At 43.5% G+C, this 24,581-nt stretch overlaps 1 protein-coding gene across 3 annotated transcripts in view; it reads left to right on the forward strand.

Moving 5' to 3' along the window:
- Window positions 1-24,581, forward strand: part of fmn1 (formin 1) — a 449,066-nt gene that overhangs the window by 380,183 nt on the left and 44,302 nt on the right. For 2 of the 3 annotated variants that reach the window (XM_067991364.1, XM_067991365.1), the window contains one exon: window positions 9,921-10,070. In XM_067991364.1, coding sequence (XP_067847465.1) covers window positions 9,921-10,070 — 150 coding nt within the window. Of the gene's footprint in view, window positions 1-9,920; window positions 10,075-24,581 lie in introns of those variants that run through there. The other variant, XM_067991366.1, reaches the window with a different exon arrangement.

Below are 24,581 nucleotides of genomic sequence, written 5' to 3' on the forward strand. Positions count from 1 at the left end.
GCAGTGACTCACCAAGTGCTACCCCAACTAGTTGGCGAGGGGGACCCACCGAGGTGCGTGTCTCTGCGCTGGTGGATGGTTGGCTCTGATGTGACGATGCACCCTCAGAGACCGCCATGTCCTCTGAGGAATCGCCCTCCACGCTCGCTTGATCCAAAGACGCACCTGCAAGAGAACAGAGGGCACTTTGAGGCATGTGGACCAACTTGACAGTGCGCCTGATGGCAGGTGATGATACGGTCACTCGCGATCATGGGTGTTGAGTGTCAGCTTTCCCTTACCGGCCGTTTCGGCAGCGACACACTCGCCATCGGCCACCGACAGGCAATGTCGCGTGCGGGCGAGGTCGAGCGCCTCCACCTCTGCGTCGGTGAGCTCCACCACTTGCGGCGGCCCACCTCCGGTGCGTGCCCTTTCCCGATTGTTCTTGCTCCTCTTCTCCTGTGAAGGCAAAACACAGATGTGTGAGTGGGTGCGTCTTGCATCGTGAGACGCATCGAGCATCGGTGTGGTTGGGTTGAGCGTGGCGCGGAACGGATGGGAGGAAGTGTGGGCCACGTGCCCATCCCATTGCATGGGGATTGGGGTGTGTGGTAGTGTTCGGGTGGGGTCAGGGACGGTGGGTACTTGCGTGCACGGCGAGGATGGTGAATGAGTGGCTGTGAGGATTGATGATGGAGCGCAGTGGTGGCTGTGCAGGAGGGGGTTGTGATCTGCTTGGCGTGATGGTGGGGACGGGATGTGGGAGGGTGCGTTGGTGTACTCACCTTGCCAGACCTAGTCAGGTCATTGAAGCGCTTGCGGCACTGCTCCCAAGTCCTTGGGGTGTTGCCCCTGCTGCTCACCTCCGCCGCCACCTCTGCCCATGCCTTCCTGGTTGCGGCGGCAGGGAACTTGCGCCCATCCTCAGGGAAGAGTGTTTCCCTCCTCCTCCTCACGCCCTCCAGCATCAGCTGCAGTGCCAGATCTGAAAAACGGGGCGCAGCCTTTCCCCTTGGTTGAGCCATTCTCCCAGACCTCTTGCTTGCAGCAGGAGGGGCTTTGGGAGACTGCCCCTTTAACTGGAGCTCCTACATCGCGTCGACGGTACTGCGCATGCGCAGCCGGCCGGCACGCAGCTGGGGAGCGGAGAACCCGGAAGCAGGCCTTAATGGGTCCAATTATCCCGCGATCGCGTGGGGGACGCACACAATTACCCGTCCGCGTTTTCCACGCTCCCGGAGGACCACCCGCTGGGAACCCGCAGGCCTGCTAAATTCGAGCCCATAAGGTTTTCCCCCCACCTGTCAAATAATCCTTTGCATCTCCCACTGGCTGCTAGTTGAAACACGTCTGCTCCAACAGGGAGTTTTTCCCACAGCACAGGAAACACACTGAGGATCCTTCAAAATTGCACCCCTGCCAAAATCTCCACTCAATGAGGTCTGTCAAGTACCTCAACTATCTAAATAACCGTGTGAAGTAGCATCCCGCAGACTTTAACTGCGCGTACCCAAACGCGTCACTGGGGAACCCGGAAGTCAGCGGGTTGGAGCTGGGCTCCGAACCCACTCCGGCATTCAGCCATTTTCGGAGCCCCCCCGCCCCCAACGCCCCTGCTCCACCATCTGAAAATCGGCCCCATAATGTTATTAAAAGATTAAAATGAGAGTGTTGACTTCTATAGAAGCCAGATAAAGTAAAACCTTCTTGTAAAATGGTAAATTTAATCAAAATTCATTTGTATGGTGCATACAAATGATTTATGACTCTCCAATTTAAAAAAATCAAAATTAAACTTCCTGGAAGATAAAACTGATTATTTAAAAAGATTACAATTGGCAATTATTTAAAACAAAGTTTTCAGTAGGATTTGGAGCAGTGGCCTCTTGCACAGCCAGCTTGCAAAGTTGTTCTATTAGTCACTGGGCTGTCAACGCTGCTCTGATCTTGGTTCCCTCCTTTAGGCCTTGATCTTAAACATATTCTGAATTTGAAGAAACCATAATTTCATATTTAAAGCATATGTGTTGTGGGTTATAATGATCTTTCATTTAAGCTTCAGTGGCCCAGAACTTAGACTTTCCTGCCAGAGATATTCTCTTTAATATTCAAATTTCCCCACACCCAGTCTTGTGATGGCTGGATGTATTTTACTATGTAATGTATGCACATTACTAATGGAAAATGTCCTTCACAAGTACTGTATAAATTTTCCTACATAGCTGTTGAATGTGATATGCATATTCTATTGTGTAGAATACTTGGAAAGCTTCCCCAGACATTTTTCTTGTGCCTTTTTCCAAACCAACCATAGTACATACTTTGAGGCACTTTACTGCAATAGTATGATATTTCTAAATGGTTTGTTGTAACTTTCCAGAATTTTGAAAAATAGTGCCAAGGTAAGAAATTTAGAAATTTTAAAAATGTCAGAGCCATCAAATTTGGGAATCATGATGAAAAATCTAACAATCCATGACACAACTGGTTTGAGAATCAAAGCAGTGCACCATTTATTTGGGTTTACTTACTGAAGTGTCTCGAAATTTCTAAAGTCTAAACTTGCCAAAAAGTCTTTTTTAAATAGAAGCCCAAACTAACGTATTGTGTACTGCTCTGTGACAAAAATGAAGTATTTTTGTCTAGTTCTGATTTACTGGCAGTTCCTTTAAACTATACTCACAGTACATAAGGAGTTTAAAAACCAACTATAATGTTGCATGTTTCATTGTTTACAGGCTAAAGGGAGAAACAATTCAAACTTATATAATGCTGGGTGATTGGTTCAGTTTGTGTCCACATAAGTTCCTTTTTAAATTTAAATTCAAATTCAGGTAGTCCAGTATACTAAAGGGGGCTGTTTGTTCAGATAAGATCAAAATTTACTTTGCTTCGTAGCCCAGTCAGAAGTATGTCATGTAGACTACAGGGCGTGTAACTCAAAGCCCTTCAGAAATTGATTCTTGTGGCCCCCTCCTTGGCAGGGAATGAAATGTTGTTAAAAGTATAGGAATGTGTGCCTAATCAAGATTTTAACCAATCCCAAGCTCAAAAGTTGCACATTAACCCACAATTCCTGCCGAAAATAAGATGGCAAACAAGTAGTGCTTTTTAAAAATGGGCCACCATGACCAAGTAATGTTAAAAAACAGTATTAATTGTTATCAGCTAATATGCAAGAAAATACAATATTCAGCTGCTGCTTATGGCTGGAAATTGATCAAATCAATTCATTGTATTAAAATATAGTGGTTCCAGTCACTTTCCTGTCTGTTCTTGTCTTGTGAGGAAGCACGTGTAAGACCAATGGCAGCTGGTATGGTAGCGAACTTCTATTGCCACGCAATCTTGGTTCTCAATGTGTGGCAGCAGGTTCTGGTCTTGCTTGAGATTGGCAGCTTAAAGTTATTGCCCACTGTTGACCAACCCGCCTTGCACCAGAACTTTAGGACATCTCTTACGGTTAAAGTCTGTGGTATACTTTGAGCCAAGGCAGATGATGCAGACTTTGGGGAGAATGTGAGATGATTGAACTGCTTGGTCAAGCTCAGAATTAGAATGCAGTACCCTTGTTTGCATCTTAGCAGGCTCTGATGACTCTCCACTCTCTGTGCATACTGTGCATAGACTTGTATTGGCTGCTGAGAATAAAGAGAAAGGGAAAACTCATTAAGAACAGTGAATATAAAGAACAAGTCATCGAGTACTAAAATATTAAATAAACCAAAAGATGAACAAATGGAAAGTGAGACTTCATTTTTAAAACTGCAAGAAATTGTAAGCTTATTCATTCGCCTGAGTTTGTTTGACTATTGTTCAGTTTTCATAATAAAAATATCAGATAAATTTAAGCATTCTGCTTACCTCAACAGATGCAGCTACATGCTTCTTCTTGCGACTAAACCCTGTTTTTGTGAATTGGTGAAATACTGGTAGCATTTTCAATGGCTCCCAGTGTTTTCGGGCATAAGAATGTTCCATAGATTATGATCTTGCACAAAGCACTTCGCTATTTTAGCCTGATTTCCCACCAAATCTGTACACGATGTAAAAATGTTGTCTACATTGATTCCGTGAATGGTCTGATATCTCCAACAAAGTTAGAAATATGGGCATAACACCATTTAATTGAAGAATTTATCGCTACCAAATCGGCCATAATATTAAGGAATGCTTTTTTGAATTCTGAAGGATCACTATAGATTCTGAAACCTTATTCATAAACAGCAGATCTGTTTATAGGTTCTGCTGTTATTTGTACCACATGACACGTTTTTTTTCTTTCTTTGTCACTTGCCGTAACTCTCTAAAACAGCATTTCTCATTGGTTGGTACGAATCTGATTTACCGAATACGTGAATTGATTGGACGAATGGGCTGGCTCGATCATTTATATTAGTAACCTAAAACGATTTCTTCCACTGAAAATTACATGAAAATGTCCAAACCAGGGATGCCAGATCAGTCAGAAGGGTAAACCTTACAATATTATCATGATTTTCAAGGGGTTTTCAAGTTCTTCCACGGAGGGGACCACAAGACTAACAGCTACGATTGGACACCTGGCCATCTAATGGGAGCAAAGATGGTGATTTAAAAGAATTTGCTAAGTACTTTGCATGAGTGGATAATATGCTCATTTTGTGTACATCTTCCCCCAAGAAAGCTGTTTACTATTTCTCAACCTATGACTATGTACCTGTGGAAATGCCCTCTTTGCTGCCATTCCTAAGTTCCTGGATTACCACGATTTCCATTACAGCCATCATGTTGATTGCCATTGCTTCCACGGCAGACAGCAATGCAGCTAAACCATCGGTCCAGCACATTTTGGAGTCCAAAATCTCCACAGATCCTGGAAATGGGGCAGAAGTCTGTTCTGCCCATCACTTTGGTCTTCCCGTGGCTCCATCCCAAATCTCAGGGACTGGGTCATTTAAATATTTGGGGTGGGCAACCCGCACCTGTAGAAAGACAACAGAAGCATCTGCCCTGCTTTCCTGTTGGAAACTTGGAATGGCACCCAGATCAGGCAAAAGAAAACAAAAGGGAAAATGTATTGCTTTTTTAAGCAGCAGTCTATGGCTCATTTCCAATACCAGTTAATCATTCTGGGTCCAATTGCTGTTTGTCTTCTCAAGGGAACCCCACTTATGGCCCTGAATAAGAACTACAGGAGCGCATTAGGCAATTTAGGCAGATTTCCCGAGAAAGCTCACGAACATCTCTAGAAATCCTTTCAAAATTTCAGACCAACATGACTGGAGTAGAAGAAAATATGTGTGCCCTTCCTGGATCAGGTCTTTGGAAGCAGAAACCCAGCAGTTCCAGCTTGTGCACTAAATTGTGATCCCCCAGTCACAACTTCACTGGAATTCTGCCTCTCTCAAGAGTGCAGAATTCCTACCCTTGGATGTCATAGCTGATGTTCTTCATGTCTGAGTTGAATCTTTCCTTTCGTTCCCACCTCATGTCTACTACAGTGTACATGGAGGCCATAACTTTATACTCCAGCATCCTCTCTTTGAAGGTGTGCTGAACGATCTGTATATTTAACACTCACTCTGTTTGGAACTAGGGTCTTGGATGCCTTTAATCTGTTCTTGGGCCTCTCCAAACTGCCCTTAATCATTGCAAGTTTGATATCCTCTTTGCTGGAGAGTGCAGTTGAACTGGTGATTCACTAAGTTGTGAAGATACAGGATGGCTCTGTGAGTGGCTTCTGGTATAATGTGTAATACAGTAGCACTCAGGACCTCATACAGTTTTGTGGAGAGAAGAATGACAGTAGGGTGCTTCAGTGATGACACATCATATTCAAAAGTATTGTGTAAGCACTCCTATTGTAAGGCAGACTATGCTGTCCAGAAAACCAGCAATTAAAGACGCTAGCATGTTTTCAGAATATTATTGCAGATTACATTACCCATCAGTTAAGGTATCGTAGAAAATGGGAGGTGTATTTGGGTTATACCCAAACCAAATATTTCCATCCTCTTGACCAATGACTGATACTTCAGTGTTGTTAGGTAGTTTCTGAACCATGGTTCAAAAGTTCCCAATCGGTAGAACTAAATTACCTTTAAGTTTGTTTCTTATAAGGGTTAAGAGGTACACTTTTCCTCTTGGTAAAGTATAATTGCAGAAGAGTGTTAAGAGTAATCCTAATGTTTTTTTAAAACTGGACAGTAGGTATCACAGGCTGCCTGGACAGAATCACAGTGCTCTTGTGTGTTTGTTAATTGTTTACCTTGTATTAACAATCTATCCATCAAATGCCCTAACAGTCAGCATCAGCCCCTTTGATTCTAAACTTTATGCTGTATTGTGTTTTATGTCTTCTTGAAATGTTAAATCTTACATGTACGTTGCCAGTTCAGATTTTTAAAAATCATTGTCAAATCATTATGCATAAAAATCTTATTTAATCATAACTAAATGTTCAGCGCAATTTGAATGTAATTGCCCCATAAATAGTAGTGATACGTAACCAGAAAATCCAAGCCCCTTCTACATTTCTATAAAAAGCAGTAGAGAGATGGTGTGACTGTGACCATTATTTATAAGTATCTAATGGTGGTAAAAGAGATGAGAGGGTTGTCCTGTGAGGAAAGATTGAGTAGAATGGGCCTATACTCTCTGGAGTTTAGAGGAATGAGAGATGATCTCATTGAAACACTTAAGATTCTATGAGGGCTTGACAGGGTAGATGCTGAGAAAATGTTTCCCATGGCTGGAGAGTCTAGAACTAGGGGACATAGTCTCAGGATAAGGGGTTGGACATTTAGGACTGAGATGAAGAGGAACTTCTTTATTCAGAGGGTCGTGAATATTTGGAATTCTCTACCCCAGGGGGCTTCGAATGCTCAGTCGTTGAGCATATTCAAGACTGCGATCGATAGATTTTTGGACTGTAAGGGAATCAAGGGATATGGGGATAGGGCAAGAAAGTGGAGTTGAAGTCGAAGAGCAGCCATGATCTTATTGAATGGCGGAGCAGGCTCAAGGGACCGTATGGCCTACTCCTGCTTCTATTTGTTTTGTTTCTTACAAGTGACATTGGCATAGCTGTCACTGGGCATGTTTCATTAACCCTACCCTGATTGAATGTTTGACCTCTGTAAATAAAAATGTTTTGACTTTGGTTGCATTGAACCTTCATAAACTTTGTAGATAAAGTAGGCAATTGCACAGTACAGGCTATAAAATAAAGCAATATTTTAATTTTTTCATAATGCTTTATTTTATAGTCTGTACTGTGCAAACTCGTGGTTCTAGCTTGCAAATTTATATCATCAAGATTGTCAATTATTTGCTAAACTGTGATTCAGTGTTTCACGTAAGAAAATGTCCCTGCAGCTGGGTGAAAAGAACTAATAAAATAGAAAAAAATTTTAGATATTATTAGAACTATTAAAAGGAAACAGCAGAAAATTGGTGTAGAAAAAAAGAAAAAAAATTGGAGAAATGATAGATACGTTTCCTTTTCCCTTTGAAGGGTAAGACAGTCATAGAATTCTGAACGGTCACAGGGTCATTACTGTTTTGTGATCAGCAACTAGTGAGATTCTTTTGTGAAACGGGTCTAATTCTGTTATTTTCCTCTCCTGCTCTCTGAAATGAAGCATTTCATTGCCACGTTGAAAACTGTTGATAACTCTTAATAAAATGATCAGTCTGTATTTGTATTTATTTATTATATTCGTATTTATTTATTATAGTTGCATCCATAACTGGAGGTGTAAAATTTGAAGTATATATGGGGACTGTTGACTTTATGAAACAATCTGGTCATGGCATATTTTATTGATTCTGAAAATCTTATGCAGTGGTAAGCTGTTAAAAAGGTTAGGCTTTAAAATTCACTTTTCATTGACTTTGAATCCATGGTTCGGAAGTGAGTAAGCAGCCTACAAACTTGCACCAGTCACTGAATGGTGTAGGCTTGATGGGCCCTTCTTTTCATATGTTCGTTTGGCCCCTTCATCTCTTAAGTGGTGCCACTTGACTTATTTTACTTATGGACTGTTGATTCATTTACATTTAATCAATTGGATATTAACAGAAGTTTTAGAGGTGTGACAGCCCATGTGTGACACTTTTAGGGTGGTACGCCTCTAAGGCCACATTTTGAGATGTGATACAATCTTTGCACGCTAAGATGTGAGATTTTTAATTAAGTAGATAGATTATGTCATATTGTAAAATTCAGTGTCAGAAACAAGTTCACTTTTTTTGTTGATAAATTGGGGAGTAATGTTGTAATCCTAACATTTGGGTACTCTTGCAGAAAGCATCTTAACTGGATCTATATGCAGATATTGCGTGAAGGTTTGGGCTACCGATTAAATGTTCTTTTCCTGAAGGTTTAAATTATCAGTTTATTCATCACAAATATTGCAAGCACTTTTCAATGTTGAAAGTGATGGGTAATAAAGTAATGTGTTCTTTCATGTAATTTTATTTAAACTATTAAAACAACATGGTCACAATGGCTATTTAAAGAATTTTAAGTTGACAACACAAGTGACTAATTAATGATCTAATTAATGCACCCTAGTGTTTATATAGACATTTTTACTATGGGGAACCCTTTGAAACACTTTTTACTGCAAATTAAAGGTTCTTTTTCATAATTTTTTTTGTATTTTTACTACTATATAAACCAATCCTGATGGTCTCCATTAAAATGATGTAGATCTATGTGTAAATGTTTGATGTGCTATTCTCTTGAGGGACAGTAAAATAATCATTGTTCAGTTACAGACTAATGTGAACTCTAGGGACCAAGACTCATCACAGCTAGTGAAAATTAAGCTGCTTAAAATGTTTATCCTATCCTCAAGTAACTTTGATGATTGAAGAAAGGTGGATGTTCTGCAGGATACTAAAAGTTGTACTGTTGTAGTGCTAAATGTTAACTTTATAATTTAAATATTTCTCAATGACAAAAAGCTAAGAAGGTCCAACATAAAGTTAACGATAACCTTCAAAGTGCTGGTATATCAAAATGCATTATACATTAATTGAACCAATGTGAGAAAGGTTATTTTAATTACTTAAGTGAATGTTTACCATGTTGACAGGAGTGAAGGAGAAGGCTATTTAAAGAGAAGGCTTGTGGCAGGAAGTAGCAATGGTGAACCTCAAAGGAGAAAAATAAGAGACAAAAATGCATAAAATAAAAACATTAACTCAAACATAAATGTGCAAAGTAGCTATTCTGACCATATTGAATTCATTGCCTTTCTGTGGAGTACGTGGAATGTAATTACCATGGTTCTCAATGAAATCCCATCAAGAAAACAATTTGATGCATTATTTCATATTATATTGAATCCGTGTCTGACTTTTATGTAGATATGTTGTTGAGATCAGTAACACAATATTGTATTTCATTGCATTTCAACTGAATGGCACCTTAGTTGTCAGAAAGAGCATGAGTTTAAACAGATACCAACCATTTGAAGTGCATGAATGAAAGGGAAAGTGTGCAGTTCAGATTTTATGTGTCTGTACTTGTTTATGTTATGTGCCTGGAGTCCCTCACATTTGTGGACTAATGTGAACTTGATTTCTTACTTTACTAAGGTTTTTTTTAATTTGTAGGGTTGGGACTGGTGATACATATTTAAATGAGGGCTTTGGTATTCCATTATTTCGTTATGAAGGCATTCAGTACTTAAGCTTAACCCTGCATATATTCGTGCATGCATGTGGGCATGGTTATATGCCAGTTCCAAATATCTCCTCCTGGGAGAACTGTAGGTGTTTGAAGGTTACATTATACTTGACAAGTGTTGCTGCCATGAATGTTGAAGCACAGGGAAGTCACAGTAATTACGGAGTATTGGCTACTGACTTCGGAACAAGCCCTCAGGGAAACTACAGCCACTAGCAGGTTTACGTGTTGACAGTTTTTTTTCTTTTCCTGTTAGCTTTGAAGATGCAATAAGATTCTTTGGAGTGAAGCCAAAATCTGGGGAGAAAGAGATTACTCCAAACTACATATTCATGCTGTGGTTTGAATTCTGTACTGATTTTAAGAATACTTGGAAATGCGAGAGCAAAAACATCTCTAAAGAGAGGTAAGAAAGAGATAAAATCGTTCATTGAAAACTTTTTTTCATTTTGGAAAAATTTTAATCGGAACATATTTATTGTATCACCATATTACACTTTATTTACTTTATTTGTTTTTTTATTAACTTGGCTTAAAGAAGTCTGATCCCCTAGGGTATGTTGAAAAAGTTGCCAAAGTCTGCTATACCCACAAGGAAGATAAACACACATAATCTGATAAATTACACTTTCCCAACTCTTTTCAATTACCTGCTAATAAAGTGGAATGAGAGCTGTGCTAATTTGTAACAGATTGCTTCACTAGTGCATTTTTATGTTGAACCAGCCTAAATGAGCTGATATTACTGTCGCAGACAGTACAGACAAATAAAAGCAAATGCTTTTCCAGTTATTAAACTTCACTTGCATCAAAGAGAAACCCCCCAGACCTAGGCCACACTTAGCACAATGTCAGAGCCCCACACTGAATTTACGGCAGCACATCTGACCCCAGGTACCCTGCTGGGGACATCAAACTGCGTGACACTGCTTCTCGCAACAGTCTCCTGATTTTATTGGTTTGAGAAAGAATAACCTTATCCCATATATGCTTTTAGGTAAGGTTTCATGAAGGAAGTTTTTATGTGAGGGCTACATTACGACTAAAAGATTGGCATTTTCTCAGTTTTATGGCAAAATCACTTTTTGCACTATTGTATGCTTTGCTATGATTCAGCATTTCAATTTTCTATCCAAATGAATGGTGAATATTGAAACTATTAAAGTTGTGGCCTTTGTATAACGTGTCCTTTAAGCAACTATGTAGCAAATAGTATGAGTATCTTGTAAATCTTCAGCCAGTGGTAAGGCACTGCTGTATTCTAATCCATTTAGCTACATTTGTTTAGACATTCATCTACAGTTACAATTATGTGGTTAACTAAAATGCTGTTTATAAAATTACCAGAGTTCTGCAGAAAATGATATAGGTGAAATGTTCACTACATTAACACTCCAGACAACTCATTACAGCTGCCTGGAATTTTCTTTTATAAGCTCAGTTTAGGCAACTATGTAAGTAAAAACAAATATTATTTTCTTTAAATTCTTTTATTGACTTATATATCTCAATTAGTGCTTTAAAATACTATTCAAGGAAAACCAGATGGATTTAAAATGTTTAATGTCTGATTCCATAGACACTCTTGGGAAAAGTAAAAAAATGGAAAAAAAAGTGGAGGTAGTATAACACAACACAATGCTGTTAACTCATTAGGTTCAAAATTTCTTCACTGCGAAGGCTTATTTGCAGAGGTTATAGCACAGCTACCTTGTACTTTGTGATCATGCCTAACTGCACTGGATGAAATGGGAAACTAAATGTTCTTCTTGTTGCTGTTCTGCAAGGATAATAAGAATCTTATGTTCAACTGCTACTTTAGGGTTAAAGATGGAATTTAATCAAAAACAGAAGGAATCCATTAGGATATATAACTAAAAATGGGAGTTCCTAGAAATGTTGTAAAATGGGACAGCAGAAAAAACATCCACATCTAGAATGTCTTGTAAAGTCATGACCCTTAGCGACACTGTTTTCCTAAGTGTGAAACCATTGATTTACCACCCAGTTTACTAGAAATGGATCAGAATCAGATTAATTGGTGTAATTCTGCATTCTCTACTCATGCAATTTCTCTCTGCATTCTAGTTCTACTATTACAATGAGTGTAATGAAGTATTATTGGACCAGAATTACTCAAACTTACATACTCATTATCACATCTATTCTCTAGTATGGTGAAAAAACAATGGGGTAGATCTTGACTTTGTGTGATAGTGTAAAACGGGTGATAGCCTGTCAGCAGCCCATTTCACGTCTCTCCCGATTTTTATTTCTATTGAACTCAATATCACACAAAGTAAAGGTCTACTCCACTTAAAGAAAAATTAGCTCAGCTTTAAGTTTCTAGTACTGGATTTTGTAGTCTCAGCAAAATGAGACTATTAAAATTTTGATCCAATATTAGATGACATTGAGCTTGGGGCATATGGAACCAAATTTTTTCTTCCATGTATCATGGATACAATCATATATCAATGGGGTAAATCGCCAGAGGTGCCTGTCGCTTTAAATCCTTTTAAGTTAGATGCACATGAACTCTCTTTTCTAACACCCATATATTCTTCAGTTCCTATTTTTTCACCAGATTCACGCAGAGAGGAACAGGAACTGTCTCTTTATTCACACAGAGAGGAACCATCTAACACATTCATACAGAAAAAGACAAACTCATGTTCGCTCAGAAAGGAACAGACTCATCAGGGCAGATTTCCCTGCCCACTCCATCTGTCCTGGCACTGGATAGAAGCAGTGGACCCACAATGTGCCCAAAATCACTGGATTTCCTGTCCCAGACCATTAACCTGGTGGTGGGGGTTGGCGGGTGGTGGGGGAGGGGGTGGTGGTGGTGGGGGGTCTAACTTGGAAAAATAAAATCCTTACCTTGCAGTCTTTGGTCTGCCCCTGGGATTCCAATGGACTCTCTGGTTGTCTGGGGCTTGGCGGCAGGCCACAGCGCCATATTTCCTGGGCACCCTTGCGTTGTGGTGCCCAGCAGGCATTGACACCGTGCTGCCTCATTTGAATGGCCCCATCAGCCTGCACCTACTGCAAGTGCAGGCCAAGCTCCATCCCTCCCAGCCCCCAGAAAGTAGCAAAAATCTCGATGGAATGTAAAAGTATTGGAGACCAGGCGAACTGGATGTCTGCCTCTTTTTCCTGATCTTTACACCTGATTTTTCCCCAGGGCAAGGGTCAGAAAAATCAGCCACATTATATTCACTCTGTGATGGACAGATACTGTCACACATTCACTCAGAGAGGGACAGACACTATCAAACATTCATAGAGAGAGACGGGCTTACCATATTTACTCAGAGAGGGACAGATATGTCATACATTCACAGAGAGGGAGATGGAGACACTGTCACTTTAGGAATAATTCCACAACACCACACTCTCCATAGTCTCAATTCTCCAACCCATATTCCCTCCAATTGCAGCTCCTACTGGGAGCATAGGAGCTCAGAATTGCCCCTTCATGTTCACTCATGGAAGAACTGTCACTATATTTACTGAGAAGTCAAATCCAGCAAAAGATTTCCAAATTCTGTGTCAATTGTTGCCCCAATATTTCAATAGATAAATGCACCACATGGTGTAACACTGAACAATACAGACCAGGAAGGTGGTTGGTCCCTAGCCTGTATTGAATAACCAGTCTCAAATAAGAAGTACAAAAGGATGCTACAGCTTGTCTGAGCATTCTGCACTTGGGAGTGGAAAATCAGCCAGAGTTCCAGCTCCTGATTACTGGCATGTTCAGTTCTAATTGGTTATCTTTCAGTATGGTAAAGATTCCTGTGACTGCTAACTGTGACAACCAGTCACTGATGGACCTATTGCTGACCTCAGCATTTTCTGGATTTTAAGACCCAAACGGTGAAAAAGCTGCAGAAACCTTGGAAAAACAGCGTAAACCACAGTTTGCGGTCTGTGCCGTTTTTCTGGGATTTCCGGGGCACCCCCACTGAAGTTATGGTGGACAAACAGGAGAATCCCCATGGAAATTCACCCCCTAAGACTTCAGTAACCAGGTAATATTTAAAAATCACTTTGTGTGATAAATAAATTGGGAGAGATAGGGTAAGAAGTATTTCATGATGAAAATATTCCAGTTTACAATGATGTTCCCCTTTAAACAGTGAGTCCTAAGATGGGAGGATATGACTGAGTGGCGTTATTGATCCCGAAAGTAGATACCATCATTAAATCATTGCTTCATTTCGTCATTGCTTCAATACTTTTTCATTTCAAGTGCATATAGAAATTCAACTCCTTTGACACTGCTGGGTACAGTATCTCTGGCAAGGCAATTCCCTGATGATATCTCAGAAATCAACATTCAAATAAAAATTTTGAAAGCTGACCCCAAAAATAGCTTGCTAAAATTAATCACAATTCTTTGTAACAGCTAGATTTTTAAATATGGCAGCGATAGCAATATTTCCTCCAAGGTGAAAAAGTGTAGTTACTATCTATTTTCATTCACAATTTAGTACAGTTTTACATGAATTACTTGCCATTGAAGATTACGTGTACGTTTTGAAAACAAGCCTGCAGATACTTAGCAGAAGCTATGTGTTCTAGTAAAGACATGTGTTCTTTCAATCCCATCTGTGAGGTCACAGAGGTATTTGAAATAAAAAGACCAAAAGAGTTTCACTAACAACGATGGCATTCAGGTCTGAATCATTCAGAACTCCCTGGGACATTATGCAGAAAATAATTTTAGTTGCTGTTGACTCAAGCTGAGCTAAATCACACAATTAAACTACAAGAGAAACAAGCAGCAGTAATGGGTGAAACAAATGCTGTGTAATAAGGGTTGTCTTAAGGAGACTGCAATGAAAGGCAACCAGTCATTTCAGACATGAGAAAGTAGGCGTCTAGTGGCAGACCTTTCACTTGATTTTATAGAGTCTGAATGAAAAGCAGGCTGCCAAAGACCCTGATTACTGTCTCTCTGGGAAAGTATTTGAGATGTGAAAGGTGAATTGATTCATGTCTGTGTTTGCCTGCACTTATGAAGGATTTTTACACAGTGGGAATATGTTAATTTAAAAAGGAAACAACGTTAAATTGGTCTGTAGTACTTGTACAGATGAAAACTTCCATTTACTACTGCAGCAAAACAATTTGTCACTTTGTTTAATTTTACTATCCATTTTAATGCCTTATTTGGTTTTATTGTACATAGCTGTCGTTTGTTAGATACATACTCCAAAGTACTTCTGTTTCCAATTTACTACGGATTGCTAAAATGTATTTTGCAAATATTGTGCATTGTATATCAAAACAATCAGCCAAAATGACACCCCAGAGTTGATACCTCAATCCTGTACTCCCAAGAAGCTGACGGGTATTGTGGGTCAGAGAATTATAGGCCTATCTCCAACCCGATTCCTGTGAGAGTTGCTTCCCTGCTGGGAGTGCAAAATGACAGAAACACCATTTATCAAGTACTGAGGTCCATTGTAATGTTATTTATATTCTTGAGGAATGATCCCGCACTCCCTGCATGGCCCAGAATCTGAAGGCTATTACGTTTTAACCCTGTGACTGGCCTGCACGCCCTTCAAGTGCCACTCCATTGCTGGGAGATTGAAATTGGGGAGTCATGCCTCTGATCTGTTCCTGAGTCCTGTTAGCAAATTGCAACGGACTTGATGGACAATTGGCCTTTATTTGTTCTGTACTTTCTTATTTTCATCGAATGAGCAGTAGCTCATATTCCCTCCCTTATTGTTTTTATTCATTCTCAGGATGTGGGCATTGCTGGCAAGGCCGACATTTTATTGCCTACCCCTACCTGCCCTTGAGAAGGTGGTGGTGGACCTTCTTGGACCGCTGCAGTCCGTGTTGTGAAGGTTCTCCCACAATGCTGTTAGGTAAGGAGTTCCAAGATTTTGACCCGGTGACGATGAAGGAACGACAATATGTTTCCAAGTCAGGATGGTGTTTGACTTGGAGGGGAATTTGGAAGTTCCCATGCAGCTGCTGACCTTACCCTTCTAGGTGGTAGAGATCGAGGATTTGGGTGGTGCTGCCGAGAAGCCTCAGCGAGTTGCTGCAGTCCATCCTGTAATAGTACACATTGCAGCCACGATATGCCAGTGGTGGAGAGGAAGGACATTTAGGCTAGTGGATAAGGTGCTAATTAAACGGACTGCTTTGTCCTGGATAGTGTTGAGCTTCTTGAGTATTGTTGTAACTGCACCCATCCAGGCAAATGGACAGTATTCCATCACACCCTGACTTATGCCTTGTTGGTGGTTTTGGGGAGTCAGGAGGCAAAGTCACTCGCCGCAGAATACCCAGTCTCTAACCAGCTCTAGTAGCCATAGCATTTCTGTGGCTGATCCACTTGAATTTCTAGTCAATGGTGACCCCCAGAATGTTGATTATCTGAGAAATTGTGAATGGAACTGGACATTGTGAAATCATCAGTGAACAACCTCACTTCTGACCTTACGATGGAGAGAAGGTCTTTGATGAAGCAGCTAAAGATAGTTGGGCCTAGGACTCTCCCCTGAAGAACTCCTGCAATGGTGTCTTGGAGCTGAGATGATTGGCCTTCAATAACCATAACCATCTTCCTTTTGTGCCAGGTATTACTCCAGCCACTAGATAATTTTCCTCCGAACCCCATTGACTTTAGTTTTACTAGGACTTCTTGGTGCCACATCCTGTCAAATAGTGTCATGATATCAAGGACAGTCACTCTCATGTTACCTCTGGAGTTCAGTCTTGTTTGCACCAAGGCTAAAATGCAGTCTGGAGCTGAGTGGTCCTGACGAAACCCAAACTGAGCATCGGTGAGCAGGTTCTTGGTGAGTAAGTGCCACTTAATATTGACAACGCCTTCCATCACTTTCTTGGTGATTGGGAGTAGGCTGATAGGACGTTAATTGGCCGGGTTGGATTTACCCAGTTTTTTGTGGACAGGACATAGCTGGGCAATTTTCCACATTGTCGGGTGGATGCCAGTGTTGTAGCTGTACTGGAATAGCTTGGCTAAGGGCACAACTAGTTCTGGAGCACAGGTCTGCAGCACGACACCTGGGATGTTGTTGGGCCCTGTAGCCTTTGCTTTGTTCAGTGCACTCGGCCCTTTCTTGATGTCACGTGGAGTGAATCAAATTGACTGAAGACTGGAATCTGTGATGGTGGGGACATCAGCAGGAGACCGAGAAGGATCATCTGCTCGGCACTTGGTTGCAAACACTTCAGGCTTACCTTTTACACTCACGTGCTGGGCTTCACCATCGTTCATGCAGCCTCCTCCTCTCGTTAGTTGCTTATTTGTCTAACACCATGCATGACTGAATGTGGCAGGGCTGCACAGCTGATCCATTGGTGGTGGGATCACTTGGCTCTGTCTGTAGTGTGCTGCCTTTTCTGTTTCGCAAACACGTAGTCCTGTGCTGTAGCTTTGCCAGGTTGGCATCTCATTTTCAAGTACACCTGGTGCTGCTCTTGGCATGCTCTTCTACACTCCTCATTGAACCAGTGCTGGTCATCTGACTTGATAGTGAAGGAGGAATGAGGGATATGGCGGGCCATGAGATTACAGTTTGTGGCAGTGTACAATTCTGCTGCTGCTGATGGCCCACAGCACCTGATGGATGCCAAGTTTTGAGCTGCTAGGTCTGTACTATCCCACATAGCCCAGTGGTAGTACAACAAGACACAATGAATGGTGTCCTCAATGAGAAGGTGAGACTTGGGGGCTGATTTTAACTTATAATTGCAGATGCGTTGGGAACGGGGGGGCCTGCGAGAATCGGGAAAATCCTGAGTGGGTTCAGAAGCCGGCTTCAACCCGCCGACTTCCGGGGTTGCCACAGATGCACCCGTGTGCGTGCGCACTTCACGAATCTGGAAGTCCCGCCAGCAATTAAAGCCGGCTGGACGATAGTTAAACCACTTATTAACATTGTTGATCTTGGTTAAGTCATTAATTTTGTGCAGTTTGAGACAGGGGTGGGATTTTAATTCAATCTCAGCTGTGCTGTGGCAAACACTCCATGTTCAAGGAGACATGTTTCAGGCAGCAGCCATTTGGATATTTAAATGCCTGTTTGACAGATGGGAATAAAAGGTAAAATATTGCAGTAGGGCACTTGGGTGTCTCAGACAAACTTTTGGCTGGGAGATCCTTGTGTTTAGACTGAAAATTCTCCTGTTTACACATAATTACCAACTTTTTGGAACACCTCAAACTGACACCATCAGGATGGGGTGGGTGGGGGGGGGCGCACCTTGGCTGCATTCACCAATTCTTCCGAGGATGAGCAACATCATCATCCTCACCACGCATGCACTTCCACCTCTTGGAGGTCCACAACACAGTGCTGCGCCACAGGGACCTGCACAAGAGCACAGAGGGCAACAACAGAGGGAGCGCCGTCGCAGGAGGCACTACCCTCGCTAGAGGGTCTACAGACCAAGGCTCAGCTTCCTGGACATCTCTGAGGAGCAGTGCTTTTGGAGGCTCAGAGTCAGTCACCAGGTGGTTGCAGACATCTGCAGCCTCCTTCATGCCGAGCTGCTCCTGGCTGGGCCTGACGGCATCTCATTACCCATCGCTGTTAAAGTCACCACTGCCCTCAACTTCTTCACCTCCGGATCATTCCAGGGTGCCACCGGTGACATCACCGGGGTCTCTCAGTCATCTGCACACAAGTGCATGAGGCAAGTCACCGACGCCTTGTTTCACAGAGCCGCGCAATACGTCAATTTCCCCATGGATGACCTCAGCCAGACGGATAGGGCAGTGGGTTTCCACTCTGACCCTGGCTTCCCACGGGTACAGGGTGCAATCGATTGCACCCATATAGCATTACGAGCACCTCCACACGAGCCAGGACTGTTCACCAACAGAAAGTGGTATCACTCCATCAACACTCAGCTCATTTGTGACCACTGCAAAAGATTCCTTCACATGTGCGCCAGATTCCCTGGCAGCTGCCACGATTCTTTCATTCTGAGGGAATCCAACATCCCAGGGCTCTTCCATGCACCGAACACCCTTAAGGGCTGGCTCCTTGGGGACAAAGGATACCCCCTGCACCTGTGGCTCATGACACCTCTGAGGAATCCCATCAGTGAGCAACAGCTTCGATACAATGACAGCCGCATCGCCACCAGGTCTATAATTGAACATGTGACAGGGCTGCTAAAGATGTGATTTAGGTGCCTTGATCGTACTGGGGGAGTGCTTCAATACGCAGCAGACAGAGTGGGACGCATTATATTAGTGTGTTGTGTCCTGCACAACATGGCACAACAGAGATGGGTGCTGCTTGAGGAGGCCCCATACACATCTGCCAGCCACATTGAGGAGGAGGAGGACAGAGCAGCGGTTCACCTGGCTGCTCGTGAGGTCAGGGAGTCACTCGTATGTGAATGGTTCTCCTGACATCAGAAAGTGTGAAGAGTCCAGTCCTCACACCACCTGGAAAGACCAGCGCCAACACCAGCCCCCCCACTCCCTGCACAAAACAGTCCTGCAACTACACATACACCCACTGTAAAGTGCCCCAATGGGTGGCATCAAGTGTCACCATTCGTAGACATAGTGAGAGAGGAAGTATTAAGGGGATCAACATCTTTGAAAGTGGATAAATCACCAGGGCCAGATGAAATGTATCCCAGGCTGTTAAAAGAAGCCAGGGAGGAAATAGCGGAGGCTTTAACAATCATTTTCCAAACTTCACTGGATACAGGCGTAGTGCCGGAGGATTGGAGTACTGCTAATGTTGTACCATTGTTTAAAAAGGGAGCGAAGGATAGACTGAGTAATTACAGGCCAGTCAGCCTAACCTCAGTGGTGGGCAAATTATTGGAATTAATTCTGAGGGACAGGATAAACTGTCACTTAGAAAGGCATGGATTAATCCAGGACAGTCAGCACGGATTTGTTAAGGCAGGGTCATGTCTGACTAAATTGATTGAATTTTACGAGGAGGTGACAAGGAGGATCGATGAGGGTAGTGTAATTGATGTAGTCTACATGGATGTTAGCAAGGCTTTTGACAAGGTCCCACGTGGCAGATTGGTCAAAAAAGTAAAGGCTCATGGGATCCAAGAGAGTGTGGCAAATTGGATTCAAAATTGGCTCAGGAAGCAAAGGGTAATGGTCGACGGGTGTTTTTGCGATTGGAAGGCTGTTTCCAGTGGGGTGCTGCAGGGTTCGGTACTAGGTCCTTTGCTTTTTGTGATATACATTAACGATTTGGACTTAAATGTAGGGGGTATGATTAAGAAATTTGCGGATGACACAAAGATAGGCCATGTGGTTGACAGTGAGGAGGAAAGCTGTAGACTGCAGGAAGATATCAATGGACTGGTCAGATGGGCAGAAAAGTGGCAAATGGAGTTCAATCCAGAGAAGTGTGAGGTGATGCATTTAGAGAGAACAAGGCAAGGGAATACACAATAAATGGGAGGATACTGAGAGGTATAGAGGAAGTGAGGGACCTTGGCGTGCATGTCCACAGATCCCTGAAGATAGCAGGACAGGTAGATAAGATGGTTAATAAGACATATGGAATGCTTTCCTTTATTAGCCAAGGCAAAGAATATAAAAGCAGGGATGTTATGCTGGAACTGTATAAAACACTAGTTAGGCCACAGCTTGAATACTGCGCACAGTTCTGGTCACCACATTACAGGAAGGATGTAATTGCACTAGAGAGTGTGCAGAGGAGATTTACGAGGATGTTGCCAGGACTGGAGAATTTTAGCTATGAGGAAAGATTGGAAAGGCTGGGGTTGTTTTCCTTGGAACAGAGGAGGCTGAGGGGTGATTTGATTGAGGTGTATAAAATTATGAGGGGCCTCGATAGAGTGGATAGGAAGGACCTATTTCCCTTAGCGGAGGGGGTCAATAACCAGGGGGGCATAGATTTAAAATGATTGGTAGAAGGATTAGAGCGGAAATGAGGAAAAAAATTTTCACCCAGAGGGTGGTGGGGGTCTGGAACTCACTGCCTGAGAGGGTGGTCGAGGCAGAAACACTTAACTCATTTAAAAACTACCTGGATGTGCACCTGAAGAGCCGTGACCTGCAGGGCTACAGACCAAATGCGGGTAAGTGGGATTAGGCTGCGTGGCTCACCTGTGCCGTAAATCTTCTACGATTCTATAATTCTATGGTGAAGCACATGAAAGGGCACTATCACAAAAGCCGGTCAAGAATGGGCATGATGTGGCAGTAGTGATGAGAATGATAACATTTAATGTGACTATAACAAAAACCAAATATAAATGAAAAACATGACAGTCGGACACCCTTGAGCATACCCTTCGTGATCACAAAACCTTAGCCTTTCTCTTCCTACTACTTCTATGTGGTGCATCCCCTGTGGCTGCAGCAGAGGTAGTGGCAGGTTGCTCATGTTCATGTTTTTGGCCTATGCCCTCTGGGTTCCCCTCCAAAGATTACTCCACCTGCACCTGTGCAGGGGCAGACTCGGCCACCTGGAGAGGAGGCAGCATTGTGGGTACTGGTTGAGAGGGGGACAATGGGTGAGACGTGGGAGCGGTTTGAGTGGCGTCCCCACTTCCACGTCCCCTTTCGCCATCATCCCTCTCCTGGGCCAGGCCCACATAACTCCTACCACCCTGCTGCACAACAGTTTTGAGGACATGTGTAATGCCTTGGAAGGCCACGTCTAAAGTATCTGTCAGCCTGTTTAAGGCGGCAGAATGTTGTTCACCCTGAGTCCGAAAAGCCGTTGTCAGGGCCTGAATGGCCTCATTTGTGAGCTGTGCTTGAAGCCCAACGGAAGCTAGCCTTCTCTCCATCGCAGACATTCCTGCACTTACCTGCAACACTATCTCAGAGAGTTGCACACATCCCTGTGACAGTATCTCATTCCTATGCTACCATTTCACTAATGCAGGAGTTGGACTCCTCCATCCTCTGCGATATTGTGGAGAGTGTGCGTGGCACCTGTTCCAGTACCTCACAAATGTGCTGCTGTCCCTCAATCATTCTCCTTTTAAAGGATGGCCCCCGGGATTCAGCATCTGCATCCAGCTGAGCAGAGCCTGGAGAGGAGTGCACCAACCGACTCTAACTCTCCACAGCTGCCCCTGCCATCAGTGTCTGCTCGTGCTCACTTGTATATGGTGACTCACCAGGTGCCAACCCAACTAACTGACTACTAGGACCCACCGAGGGGTGAGTATCTGCGCTGGTGGATGACTCGCTGAGATGTGACGGCGCACCCTCAGAGGCATGGAACTCCTCTGAGGAATCGCCCTCTGCCATCACTGTGGTCGTTGAATGGCCTGTAAGAGAACAGAATGCAATATTAAGCATCATCACAGATGTGCCATGTTGCGATGAGCATACTGAGGTGTTCAACATGCCAAACATTGTTAACATCAATTCATGTTGTATGTGATGAATGTTAAAGTTCTGTCACCAGACGTTTGTGGGGTGCCGGTCTCGGCGTCCCCGACAGACAGGCACTCGAGGGTGCGGCTGAGCTGCACGGCCTCCTCCTCCGCGTCTGTGATGATCACTATTTGTTGTGGCCCCCCTCCAGTCCTTGCCCTCTCGCGTGCATTTTGCGCTCTCTCCTCCTACAATGGGAGAAAATACAGACGTGTGAGTGAGTGATGGTGAAGTGGTCAGCCGATGAAGGCATTGCTTTGGGAGAGGCTGACCGTGAAAGAGCTGCATCAGAGGCAGAGACATCACATTGGATGAGGATTGGGGTGAGTGGTAGTGGTGGGGTGACTAATGGGGAGGTGAGGAAGTGCTCAAGAAGTGCACGTAAGTTGAGGATGAGTCTTAAGTGGGTGTGAGGAGTGATATGATGGAGTAGTCTTGGCAGTGCAGAATGAGTTGTGGGGTGGGGGGGGGGGGGGGGGGCGTGGCGGTGATGTGGAACACGGAATGTAGGAGAATCAGTAAGTGTACTCACTTTTGCTGACCTAGTTAGGTCATTGAAGCGCTTCCTGCACTGGACCCAGGTGCAGGAGATGTTGCTGCTGCTGGTGACCTCCTCTGCCACCTCGAGCCAGGCCTTCTTGAAGCAGGGCACTTCCTTCCGTCCGTGGGGTAAAACACTTCCTCTTCCTCACCCTGGCCTGTAGCTGCTGCAGTGAGCCTTGGAGCAGCCTTGCCCCTGTGCTGCTCCATTGTGCCTTTTTGGTGTTTGCTGCAGCAAAAGCCTATGGTACTTTAAATAGAGCCGCTCCAGCTGACAGCCTTTCATATAGGTGCGCCGCTTTCAGAGCCAGAAGCCACATTAAGGGCCACTAATTAACTTGCAATTGCGTGGGTAACGGTAAGATTTTATTAGTCGGGTTACGCGCGCACTCATTGACACCCCCGCCCCCCACTGCCATCCTGCCGCGCTTTGAAATTTGAGCCTTTGGTCTCCACAAGGACTGTGTGGTGGTCACTCCTACCAATACTGTATTAGACAGATGCATCTGCGACCAGTAAATTGGTGAGGATGAAGTCAAGTGGGCTATTCCCCTGTGTTGGTTCTCTTACCACCTACCACAAGGCCTGAATGGCAGCTGTGTCTTTCAGAATTCAGCCCGCTTGGTCAGTGGTGGTACTACCAAGCCATTCTTGGTGAAATCCCCACCCAGAGTACATTCTGTCCCTTTGCGATCCTCAGTGCTTCCTCCAAGTGATGTTCATCATGGGAGAGTAATGATTCATCAACTGAGGGAGGCCGGTAGGTCGTAATCAACAGGAGATTTCCTTACCCATATTTGACCTGAAGCCATGAAACTTCATGGGGTCCAGAGTCAATATTGAGGGCTCGCGGGGCCACTCCCCTCACCCACCCCCCCTCCCCCAACTGTCTACAACCGGTGGGACAGGTCAAACCCAGTGATGGTGATGGAATGGTCTGGGGCATTGGCTGATAGATATGATTCTGTGGGTATGACTGTGACAGGCTGTTGCTTGATTAGTCTGTAGGACAGCTCTCCCAACTTTGGCACTGGAACCCAGCTGTTAATGTGTAGGACTATGCAGAATTAACTGGGTTCGGTGTGCCCTTGTTATGACCCGATACAATGCCTAGGTCGCAGCCGAGTGGTCTGCCTGCACTCTCATTCTCTGGATTATTAATCCAGGCCTCTGGATTACTCGTCCAGTAACATAGCCACTATACCACTGTACCCATTGGTGAAGTGTGGAGAGGAAAAGGATTAGATCATAGATTGCTTTTTCTTTGCTTTCATTATATTTACTTAAAGAACACAGTTATTAGCAAAGAGAGTTTGGCGGAGCTTTTTTGACTATCAGCTGTATCAAAGTGCATATTGCTTTAAGAAAAGATCATTGCATCGCTTGCCCATGAAAACGAGACATAACTGGTCTAGCGATTCTTTATACAGGGTTGCCAGGGAGATCAGGTATCATAGGAAGAGGAGGGCACCTGACCGCTGTTGGTGCATCGATCGACCACAAAGGACTTTAAAAAATCTTTCAGCGGTGCAATGCTTTTGATGCTGCTGTTCACCAGGAACGCAATATCAGACCACATATTGGGGGAGGGAAATGGAAGAGGAAATCAATCAGAGTAGGAATAACAAAATTATTGTTCCAGGAGACCAGAGTGGCAGCGGCCTGCTCCTCCCAACCCCACAAAAATGAAGAGGAACTCATCTTTCAAGTCCTCTTTGGCCAGGTCACCAGCTGATACTCCAGTCATTTCAGTCCAAAAATGGCAATCAGGGTCCTATTAACATCATAAGATCTCAATTTCCATTTTAAATGGGCCGACCGCCTGACTCCAAGGGGAGCTCCGGCCGTCCAGTGGTAGTCCCAGTTGAATATTACCGCAGCCATAGTAATTGGGGACTTGGTCATTATCCACCATTTTTGAGGTACTTCCGCCAGGTAGAAGGACTGAAAATTCAGCCCAATATG

Source organism: Heptranchias perlo, chromosome 10, assembly GCF_035084215.1.
Source record: "Heptranchias perlo isolate sHepPer1 chromosome 10, sHepPer1.hap1, whole genome shotgun sequence".
Lineage (NCBI taxonomy): Eukaryota > Metazoa > Chordata > Chondrichthyes > Hexanchiformes > Hexanchidae > Heptranchias > Heptranchias perlo.